At 39.3% G+C, this 12,172-nt stretch overlaps 1 protein-coding gene across 5 annotated transcripts in view; it reads right to left on the bottom strand.

Annotated features, from left to right (window-relative positions):
- ccdc142 (coiled-coil domain containing 142) overlaps window positions 1-12,172 on the bottom strand; it is a 139,400-nt gene that overhangs the window by 31,607 nt on the left and 95,621 nt on the right. For all 5 annotated transcript variants that reach the window (XM_059965587.1, XM_059965588.1, XM_059965589.1 and 2 more), the window contains one exon: window positions 8,538-8,687. In XM_059965587.1, the coding sequence (XP_059821570.1) occupies window positions 8,538-8,687 (150 nt within the window). The remainder of the gene's footprint in view (window positions 1-8,537; window positions 8,688-12,172) is intronic.

The raw sequence follows: 12,172 nt of genomic DNA, 5'->3' as shown, positions 1-12,172 counted from the left end.
ATTTTAGATACCAGAGAAGGGGAGGGAATGGGTGGAAAACAGGGAACAGCTCTGATTCTGTGTGAGTGGATGACTTAATGTGGCAATTAAGGGACAGTTAATTCAGAATAACTTTATTTAAATGATCTGGAAGAGGAGGCCAAGTGTAGTGTATCTAAGTTTGCTGATGATACTAAATTGAGTGGAAAAGCAAATTGCGCAGAGAATTTGGAGAGTCTGCAGAGAGATATAGATAGGTTAAATGACTGGGCAAGTGTATGGAAGATGGAGTACAATGTTGGTAAATGCGAGGTCATCCATTTGGAAGGAAAATGGAAGGAAAAATTAAAGATCAGATTATTATTTAAATGGTAAAAAACTGCAGCATACTGTTGTGCAGAGGAACTTGGGAATGCTTCTGCATGAATCATAAAAGGTTGGTTCACAGGTACAGCAGGCTCTCAAAGGAGGCAAATGGAATGTTGGCCTTCATTGCTAGAGCAGGCAGGTTATGCTGCAACTGCAAAGGCTACTGGTGAGGCTGCACCTGGAGTAATGGTCTCTACTTGAAGGAGGATATACTGGCTTTGAAGGAGGTACAGAGGAGGTTCACTAGGTTGATTCCAGAGATGAGGGGGTTAGACTATGACGAGGGATTGAGTCGCCTGGGACTATACTTGCTGGAATTCAGAAGAATGTGAGGAGATCTTATAGAAACAAATAAAATTATGAAAGGGATAGATAAGATAGAGGCAAGAAAGTTGTTTCCATTGGTAGGTGAGACTAGAACTAGGAGACATAGCATCAAGATTTGGGGGAGTAGTTTAGGACAGAGATGAGGAAATGCTTTTCCCAGAGAGAGGAAAATCTGTGGAATTCTCTGCTCAATGAGGCAATGGAGATTACCTCAGTAAACATATTTAAGACAAGGTTGGATAGATTTTTGCATAGTAGGAGAACTGAGGGTTATGGGGAAATAGCAAGTAGGTGGAGATGAGACCTTGGCCAATCAGCCAAGATCTTATGAATGGCAGAGCAGGCTTAATAGGCCAGTTGGCCTACTCCTGCTATTTCTTATGTTCTTATTTATCCGTGTAATGTTTTGCAAAGTTAAAAGACCCCACCCACTCCGGACGTTCTCTCTTCTTCCCCCTTCCATTGGGCAGTATATACAATACCCTGAAAAAGCACACATCACCAAGCTCAAGGATAGCTTCTATCCCACTGTTATCAGGACCTCGTACAATAAGGTATACTGTGGCCTCACAATCTACCCCATTATGATCTTGCACTTTATTGTTTACTTTTTCAGTAACATTTACGCTTTATTCTGCATTATTTTAACTTTTTCTAATTCAATGTGCTGTGTGATAATTTGAACTGAACAAAGAGTCTGCAAGACAAACTTTTCACTGTTATCTTGGTACTTGAGGCCAGATCGAAGTGGCAGGGACAAATATGAGAGCAAGGAACTAGCCAAATTTTGACCATTGCTGAAGTGGATGTGGGGCTGGATTGAAGTGCCAAGGCCCAGGCCAGATTGAAAAGGTTGGGGTGCCAGGGCTGGAGGCAAGGGACAGTCTGGTATTCATCTTGCTGCTTCATGATACCTACTTGCCTCTGCGGTGAACTGACTCTGCAGCTGTGGCCTGCAACCAATGAGCTCCTGGACTGGCTGAAGTGATGTGCTAGCTTTGTGGCTGTGGACTCACTTTCATGGACTCTGTGGTTCATGTTCAGAGCGCTATTTGTTTACTTTTTATTGTTTGCACAATTTGTCCTTTTTTCCACACACTGGGTGTTTGATGGTCTTTGTTGTGTAGTTTTTTTTTTAAAAAAAGGATTCTATTGGGTTTCTGTTTTGTGGCTGCCTGTAAGACGACAAATCTCAAGGTTGCACACAGTGTAGAAACTTTTATAATGTACTTTGAACTTTAAACATTTGACAATAATAAACCAATTCCAATAACAAATCCAAATAGTAAAATTGTAATACTTGTCCAGGCCTGACAATACAAAAGTAAAAGAAAAAAAAATGAGCCACTATCTACTTATTCTGCAATAGTTTAGACATTCAAGAGTTTTTCAAGTGTGACTGAATTTACCAATAGAGTAGTTGGCTTAGGACATGATAAAATTGTGCACATAAAATTTCAGCTTTATCTGAATTCATAATATCTAAATAGCAAAGGCTTCAGAGCTTAATTATTTTGCCAGCAATGTTGGTACTGGTATTTGTTATTACTGTCAGTTGTACCACGACACAGTGAAAAGATTGTCTTGTATTTCCCTACAAGAAATGGTAATGTACTTTGAATTGTTATGGAATGTCTTAAGAGGAATCCTGGCAATCTCAGGAAGATGTGACTTGCAGAACTAACTTAGATGAGGAAGCAAGCGAGTCCCTCTTAACTGGATGCCAGGTTCTGACATCCAACTACTTTCCCTATTGTTATTGATCACCTTTTCATAGCTATGCCAACAACCATTAAGCATAATGAATACCTATTCTCATCTGTATCACCAGTGCCTCCTGTCCTTCTGGGAGTTAACATACTTCAATAATACATTTAAGTACAAATTGGAACACTGGAAGAACTTAACAGTCTGAGCAACATCTGTGAAGGCAACAGGTTTATGTCAACATTTTGGGTTGAGATCCTGCATCAGGAGCAATATGAGGGAGGAGTGGGTCAGTGGTTGGTAGGTGATAGGTAGAATCAAATGAAAGGAAATGATGGAAAGGAGGGACCAAATGCAGAAGGGCAAAAACAAGCAAGGGAAATAAATGGAAAGCAACAGAATGTAATAAGGAAGAAAATCAATCATCTGTTAAATATTAATTTAAATTTACTCTCAACAAAAAAACTTTTGGAGTTTACATTCTAAGTGTACTATTAATATTAACTGCAATTTTCACTACTTGATATGGCAATGTGCTTAAATTAATCAATATCAAATTCATTTCATAATCAAAGAACTGGATATATTCTCCACTGTAAAAATATACTATGTCTGTCAGATGTTTAAATTGCTACAATTTGTAAGTTCCAAAAGAGATTAAAAAAACATTTGAGAGAGATATTATTTTAGAACCAGCTCATGGTAGCAATATAAAAAGCTTCATTTTCTCCCTTTTGCAAAACTGTACCACCTTGTAGTCATAAATACAAGAGATTCTGCAGATGTTGAACATCTTGAGCAACATACACAAAATGCTGAAGGAATTCAGCAAGTCAGGCAGCATCTATGCAGAAGTCTAAATAGTAGACTGGCACTCTCATTCCAGGCCTGATGAAGGGCCTTGGTCTGAAACATCAATTATTAATTCCTCTCTATAGATGCTGTGTGACTAGCTGAGTTCCTCCAACATTTTGCATGTGTTGCCCAACTTGCAGACATTTAAAAGAAATCTGATCTGTTATTCTCCACATGCAGTTAAACTTCCCCATCAAAATTTTCCTTTGTATTCAACAGGCTAGGAAGGCCCAATGGAAAAAAATCACCACAGCCAGAAGTTCTTATGTTGCTGGCCTAGAGGCACAACTAATGAGATACACATAATGAGATACAAGATCGTTCAGTCTTTCCCAACCAGAAGCCCTGAATGAACCATGAGATCCACAAACAGCTGAGGGCCAGATCAGTGGCATTCAGGTCTGGCGACCAAGTAGCATACAAGAGGTCCACGTATGACCTCCGGAATCTGACATGCCAAGTGGCAATTCCGAACCAAACTTGAATCAGTGAAGGATATTCACCAGCTGGGGCAGGGCTTGAATGCTATTACCACTTACCAAGCAAAACTAGGCAACATAGATGATAACAAGGCTTTGCTCCCAGATGAGTTCCATGCCTTCCGTTTGCTTTCACTGTCAAAACATGGATAAACTTCCATGAACTCCTACAGCACCCAATAACCCTGTGATTTCAGTCTCTGAGGCCAATGTGAAAGATTCCTTCAAGATGGTGAACCCATGAAAAACATCTGGCCCAGATGGAGTACCTGGCTGAGTTCTAATCAACTGGCTGTTTTCCGAAATCTTTAACCTCTTGCTTCAGCAGTCAGAGTTATGCACCTGCTACAAGCAGGCTTCAATTATACATGCGTCTAAGTAACCTGCCTCAATGACTATTGTCTAGTAGCTCTTGCATCCACTGTGATGAAGTGCTTTGAAAGGCTGGTGATGAAACACATCAACTCCTGCTTGAGAAACGACTTGGATCTGCTCCAGTTTGTCTATTGTCATAACAGGTCCACAGCAGATGCCATTTAATTGGCTTTTCACTCAACCCTGGAACATCTGGACAGTGAAAATGCTTACATCAGGAGCTTTATCGAATACAGCTCAGCATTCAATGCCATTATCCCCTCAAAACTAATCAATAAGCTTCAAGACTTTGGCCTCAACACCTCTGTCCTCCATATGCAACTGGATCCTCTATTGCACAGTCAGTCGGATTGGCAAAATGATTTCCTCCACAATCTCCCTCAGCACAGTTGCATCACAAGGCTGTGTGCTCAGCTCCTTACTCTACTTGAGAACAAGCAAAGCTCCAGTGCCATATTTAAGTTTGCTGATAACACCACTGCTGTTGGCCAAATCAAAGGTGGTGATGAATCAGCGTATACGAGGGAGATTGATGGCTGAGTGATGTCACTCAATGTCAGCAAGACCAAGGAGCTGATTATTGAATTCAGGTGGAGGAAACTGGAAGTCAATGAGCCAGTCCTCATCAGCAGATGAGAAGTGGAGAGAGTCAGCGACCCTGTAGTCCTCAGTCTTATCATTTCAGAAGATTTGCCTTGAGTCCAGCACACGTGCCATTATGAAGAAACCATGTCAGCACCTTTACTCCCTTAAAAGTTTTTGCAGATTCAGTATGACATCTAAAACTCTGGAAAAACTTATATAGATGTATGGTGGAGAGTATACTGACTGCTTGCATTACTGCCTGGCATCAAAACACCAATGCCTTTGAATGGAAAATCCTACAAAAATAGTAGATATGGCCTAGTCCAGCTACATGGAGCTCTGTCACAACTAAGCAGCATTCATCACAAGGACCCCCATTATCCAGCCCATGCTCTCTTCTTGTTGCTTCCATCAGGAAGGAGGTACAGGAACCTCAGGACACACACCAGCAGGTTCAGGAAGTTATTCGCCTCAACCATCAGGGTCTTGAACCAGAAGGCATAACTTCACTCGCCCTATCACTGAAGTGTCCCATATGGTTCTATTATGGATGAGAGGGGTTTGGAGGGATATGGCCCAGGTGCAGGTCAGTGGGACTAGGCAGAAAAATGGCTCGGCACAGCCAAGAAGGGCCAAAATGCCTGTTTCTGTGCTGTAATTTTCTATGGTTCTAACCTATGGACTCGCTTTCAAGGACTCTTCATCTCACATTCTTGAAATCAATCTGGATTATTGTTACTTATGGTTAGAAATAATGTAAATCAGTCTGACATGAACCACTTGCAAAAATCCTGATGCAATGTTTCAACTCAAAATGTTGAATTATTTTCCCTCCACATACTGCTGATATCCTCCAGTAGTTTGTTTATTTTTCCTGCTATAGGTTACAGCATCTTCATTTTCTAGTGTCCAATATAGACTTCCATCTTTGTTGAGAGCAGGAACATGGACATTAGCAATACATGCAGAAACCTATATGATTTGCATGGGATACTTGGCGAGCAGAAAGACAAAATAAAATAAAAATACACAAACTTTTTGAGTCATAGAATACCACAGCACAGAAAAAGGCTCTTTGCCCATACAGTCCATGCTATTAAGCTGTTTAGCCCCATCAACCTGCACCTGGACCATAGCCCTCCATACCCCTCAGATCCATGTACCTATCCAAATTTCTCTTAAATGTTGAAATTGAGCCTGCATCTACCACTTTTGCTGGCAGCTCATTCCACACTCTCACCACACTTTGAGTGAAGAATCTCCCCCTCATGTCCCCTTAAATAATTTACCTTTCATCCTTAACCTATGACCTTTCATTCTACTTAACCTTCCCAACGTTTCTCTATAACTCGTCTTCAAATGCTGGTAAGATCCTTATAAATTTTCTCTGCACTCTTTCAACATTATTAACATTTTTTTTGTAGGTTGTTGACTATAACTACACACAATACTCCAAATTAGGCCTCACTGGCTTCTTACACAACTTCAGCATAACATCCTAATTCCTGCACTCAATACTTTGATTTATGAAGGTCAAAGTGCCAAAAGCTTTCTGTATGACCCTATCAACCTGTGACAAAACTAAAGAAATTATGGATCTGTGTTCCCAGGATCCCTCTCATCTACCTCAGTGCCCAATCGCTCTCCATGTAAACCTTACCTTGGTTTGTCCTCCCAAAGTGAAACACCTCACACTTGTCTGCACTAAATTCCATCAGCTATTTTTCAGCCCATTTTTCCAAATGGTCCAGATCCCACTGCAAGCTTTGACAGACTTCGTCGCTGTTCACTAGACCCGCCTCCCCCCAATCTTGGTATTGTTCGCAAATTTGCTAATCCAGTTTACCACATTAACATCGAGTTCACTGACACGGATGACAAATAACAATGGACCCAGCACCGATTCCTGCGGCACACCACCAGTCACAGGCCTCCAGTCACACAGGCAACCATTTACTACCACCCTGGTTTCTCCTGCAAAGCCAATGTCTAAACCAATTTACTACCTTCCTCTTGAATGCCACGTGACTGAACCTTCTTGGGCATGATCCCAATGAGGACCTTGTCAAGGGTCATGTAGGCAACATTCACTACCTTGCCTTCATCACCTATATAATTCTATGTTTGGTTAGACATGGTCTACCATGCACAAAGCTATGTTGACTATTCCTAATTAGTTCCCGATGATCCAAATATGAATATATATACCTTTTCTTACATGCTTGTAAGTCATACAGATCACACATGCATTAGTGAGTAGAAAAAGGGCAGAAGTCTGTAATGTATGTTGTTATCTTCTAGGAATGCTTCAATAAAAGTTTCTTATTCATAAGCAAGGGGTAGCTCAGTAAATTAAACAGACTCTTCCAGACTTCATCTTGATTCTTTTCAATGGCTGCAGGCCTCATAATCTACTGGGAGGAGCTACTAGAATGTATTAGGAAGAGCAGGTAGTTAGTGCACTTAACTGATTAAGTTCCACACTTTTACTTTAGACTCCAAAATCAATGGATACCATTACTGACTGTGGATTCCACGTGGCTTTTAATCCTAACTTTTGGTCAGAAAGAACTGCAATCTACAAATCAGTGAAGAAGAATGAGGCAAGAGCAGTGAAAATAGACTAAGCAAGACTCTTTTTTCCTGCCATGTGGTTGCAGGAATGGAGGTGGCCATTTTGTGAGATTGTTCTTGCAGTTACCACCTTGTGAACTGTTTGGCGACCTGATTCTTGGTCTGGGATAGCTTAGTCAGAGCAGTTGAACATGGACACAAGGAGCTTCTGCTAATAATCTGCTAAACCTGAGATCATTCTTAGATTAGAAGCTATTTATTGTGTAAAGTAGTAGGTTTGCAAAAAGGAGCAGCCTGCTATCTGGTCGTCTGGGCCCAATGTCTGGCTGATAATGATTAGGCTGGTTTGAACCAGTCCAAGTAGGACAAAACAAGAGAACTCACCGAAGGCACAAGGTTGAAGGGAGAGCCATAAAGCAATACTGCTTGCACCCTTGGGCCACTTCCAATAATAAGCTGACACAAATCAGACACAGACCTTGAACCAACAAAATTTGAAGCATCACAGATTGATCTGATAAGGAGAGAATAAGAATGACGGATTTCAGGAGTACAGGCCGCAACAACTCTGTGGAGACCAATCATTGCAGAAGTGGATGACCCCATGTCAGAAACGTGGATACTACATCAGGATCAAGAAGAATGCCATGCCAGCATAGATTCCTTTTCTTGGGTATTACTTTTTCTCTTCTTTAACTGTTCACAGAGGAAAATTCATGACATTTGCTAACTAAACCAATAAAAATACCTGGCAGTAAAAATAGAATCTCTCTGTGCCTAACTGGTCATCTTTGTAACACTAGGCAGTGATTATGCGGGCCAGGTAATCTGCAAATGTGAAATGAAGGGAAGAACAAAAAGGTATGTAGCAACTATATCGACTTCATCCCTCTGCCTGGTATTCCACAGGTGATTTTCCTCAATTCAGAATAGGAACAGTTATGTGTCTAGGAAAATATTTCTTTGCTATGTAATGAAGAACTCCAATTCTCAATGCAAAAATCTTCTGTCCCTACATCCTAATTTAGCATCAAGGAACCCATCATTTTAACTATGCTGCAGATTTGTAGAAAACTAGTATTGCTGCATGTATTAACACCATGTTTTCTTGTGGCATTTTACTCAAGTAAAACCATTTGTTAGATAAGAATGCTGAAATTAAAATGAATGTTGTCACTAACTGGGGCATTGGATATAGATCAAACAATTATGCAAACATCTCATTAAATCAAAAGATTTAGTTTACAAAAAGCTTAATCTTTGAAAAATTTAATCCAGATATCTTACACTGAAGATGGCAGCAGCACAGCCAAGTTCTTTTACCAGTGATTTTACTTCAGCTTGCAGCAAAGACTGATGGATTCCCTGGATATGATTTTCTTCAACACAAAAGGTTTCCGCCAGCTGCAACATCTTCGATGTCATCACCTCAAGAATCTAGTTATAAACAAAATATTTTCACATAATTTGAAGAGATTCTGAGTTTCCTTAAGAACAAAGAATCTAAACATACTTGATTACATTAATGGTGTGATATACTAATGCCCTGTGTATAAAAAAAATAAGTATAGTTAGCAATTGGCACAATATTCTTGTTGACTTAATTTCAGCACAACTTCTCTGGAATTCTGCTTTCTTTCACAGAGGTTCTGATGGAATATGCCATGTGCACAAATTGGATTTGTTCTCTAAAATGAAATCCCTAGAGGGAATCTATAATTGGACAGAACTAACCAACAGACCTCAGGACACAACCTTAGTGGAGGTGAAATTAGCCATCTTGCACAGAAGACATCTTGCTTAAGAGTATATTGCAGCACAAATTCCTGAGTTTAGATTGTATAGTTTGGCAATATTCAGGTCTGCAACCTGAATACATATGAGGAAGGTTATGATATTAGCCTATTCTATAATCATTTTGCAATACATGTTTTCAACAAAGGTTTGTGCTAAGACCAGAAATATTAAATAGAATGATGGTGTCTCCAGTTTATCTTTTTACATATATATTGTATCTGCACGTTTCAAGAAATTTAATTTTGTATAGAAGAAGTAAGCAAAAGATTCTGAGCTTAAGGCTTGTACCGAACCTAAATCCACAAATGAAATTACGTCCAAACAGGCGATGCCAGAAGAACTCAGAAGGTAAAGTAGGCTCAACTGAGAAAGAAACAGACTAATTTAACCAAGTAGCAAGTCTAGCTGTAACAAAAAAAACGATTTTTCCAAATGTCATACATATTCAAATTTCTTAACTGAAGTAAAAATTAATCAATTTGCAATATGATTTTATTTGATAAATAAACATAAATTTATTGATGTATTGCATTTATAATTTGAAATTCATAAGGATTTGTGAGGGAAATCTCTGGTACTAGGTTAATAAAAATTTCCAGTATTAATCTCCATCTGGAGTACCATTTAGAATCCTATATGTTTTCATGGTTGGTTTAGTTGGTTATGTGATGTTTAGTTACATTCTTAAAAGTCTACTCAAAATCTGTTGAAAGGTGGCACAATTAAGTCCAGCAGGATTGATTTCCTGTCAGACTGATGCATTAATAAGGCCATCAGGGATCATGGCACAATGTGAACAGCCAGATTAAACTATCGCTCAATTTACATTTATGAACTCAACTGAAGCTCCCTGCTTAAAAATCAATTACTATTGGAATGCATGGCATAAATTCTAAAACCTACTTTGATCTGCTTGTAACTGTGGTATCCTGCCTACTATTAAAAGCAGTCAATAATAATTAAGAATTCAGTGACCCTTTTACCCTGCACTTTATTTGAGTTACAATTATTAACTGTAGATCCTGAGATGACCTTCAATCAAGCAAAAGGAGAAAAGCCATTTAAAAAGATCAAAGATTTCCAATGAGCTCCAAACCTAGTTAATTTACAAAGATTATACAAATCAAAAAAGTACAACAATAGATCCAAGAATGGTAATTAACAATATTCAAATAAATTACATTCTCACTTAACATTTTAAGTGTGTATATTAATATTATAGTCTGGTGCTATTGTCAGATCCAATATTTATTGGCACGATTGGTGAAGAAATTCCTCAACTTTAAAATTCTCATAATTGTTTTCAAATTCATCCCCTTGCCTAACTCTCCTAATCTTTGTAACCTGACTCACGTTAAAGACATTCATGTGTTCAGGAAAGAATACTGGAACTACCAAATGCTGGATAACAAGGTTCTAGACAAATAAAGCACGTTTCTCTCAAACAGCGTGAGTTCTGTACTGCAAAGAGCCTAGAAAAGTAAAAATGTTGTATGGTGGAATTAAAAGGGAAATTAGGAAAGCAAAGAGAGGGCATGAGAAAGAGCATAGATGCTTTCCCACCTCCCCCCCCCCCCCCCCACAAATACACAAAGAACAAGAGGATAACTAACAAGTAAGCAGCACTGTTAAGGGATGATAAACACATCTGAAGTATCATGATTAAAACTGTATAGCTGTTTTTATTAAAGAGCAGGATCAGGCTGCCAATGTATTTAAGAAAGGAAAGTGTGAACTTCTGAATGGAATAAAGTTAGAACAAGAGAAAACAGAAATGAAAGTGAATAAAATCATCAGGACCAAATAAAACGTATCCCATGATCTTACAGAAATAATAAGAAAACAACAGAGCATCTAACCATCATTTTAAAATCATTTCTGGCTACAATTCTGTTAAAATAAGAGTGAAGGATGGTTAAAACGGTGCTGTAAAACTGTAAAGAGGGATAAACTGAGTAATCACACAATAATTAGCTTAATTACTGCTAAATAAATTATAACATTTTTTGAAAGACAACAAATCGGGCAAATAAAAAAAGTAAGTAAATAGCAATCATAACAAAAGTGAGTCCATAAGACACTGAAATAGTAATACACTCAAAATGCTGGAGGAACTCAGCAGGCCAGGCAACATCTATGGAAAAGAATAAACAGTCAACGGTTCAGACCCAGACACTTCATCGGGTCAGACTTAGCATAGACACGGAGCCTGGAGCAGCCAGAGCAAGCAATAGCGTCAGCCTCGATGCCATTTCAGTACAGAGCCAAGGTAAAATCACGGAGTCAGGAGCAGGCCACAGCGTTTGCCTCAGTTTAGTGCAGAGCCAAGTACATGTCGCAATGAGCAGAACCAGCCTGACCCTCGCCTCTTGCCCTGACACCTTGCCTTTTCAATCTATCTGGTGCAGCCTTTAAATCATCCAAACATCGGGTCATTCCTCACACTAGGACCCGGGCCCTGTTGCATTGATATACTTAGGGCTAAGACCCTGCCACCATGGTTTGCCCTGTATCCAACCTTTCCAAAATGGCCTGGTGCTTAGATCAATTGAACCTTACTCTCAGTTTAGGTGGATGGGCTTTGAATCTGCCTCTTCTTTGCTCTGACTTTGCTCTGCTCCGCTTGCCCTGACTTTGCCTCAAATATGCCTCAATCTCACCCGACTTTGTCTCAAACATGTCTTAACTTAGCCTTGACTTAGCCTCATACCCCACGCTTCGACCCCTACCTCAGACTCATCCTTCCTTGCCTCTCAAATGCTTGTAGTGATTGTTTAAATTTTGATGTTGTTTAAGTTTTAAATGATTGATAAATTTTACAAGAAAAAGTGTTATTAATGAAGTATTTAGCTGTATTCTTTGTTTTGTTTTCCGCCAATAAATAGTCACTGGGATTCACCAGTGCCATCTTATACCAGTGATGTTAGATGATGATAACTCATAATTTAATGCTTCACAAGTTGATTATGTGGTTGACAATGAGAAGTGATGTTTCAGATACATATGAAATATGTCTGGTCTGGATAGCTGGGCTGAAAAGATAGGCAGCAGCCAATTATCTGTCATATGTGTCTGAAGATAAGAGCTAAGAGAAGGGACAAGCAATATGGTTCCTCGTTTATTTT

Source organism: Hypanus sabinus, chromosome 3 (assembly GCF_030144855.1).
Source record: "Hypanus sabinus isolate sHypSab1 chromosome 3, sHypSab1.hap1, whole genome shotgun sequence".
NCBI classification, from domain to species: domain Eukaryota; kingdom Metazoa; phylum Chordata; class Chondrichthyes; order Myliobatiformes; family Dasyatidae; genus Hypanus; species Hypanus sabinus.
The sequence above is the reverse complement of the archived record's forward strand: the minus strand, read 5'-3'. Positions and strand labels throughout refer to the sequence as shown.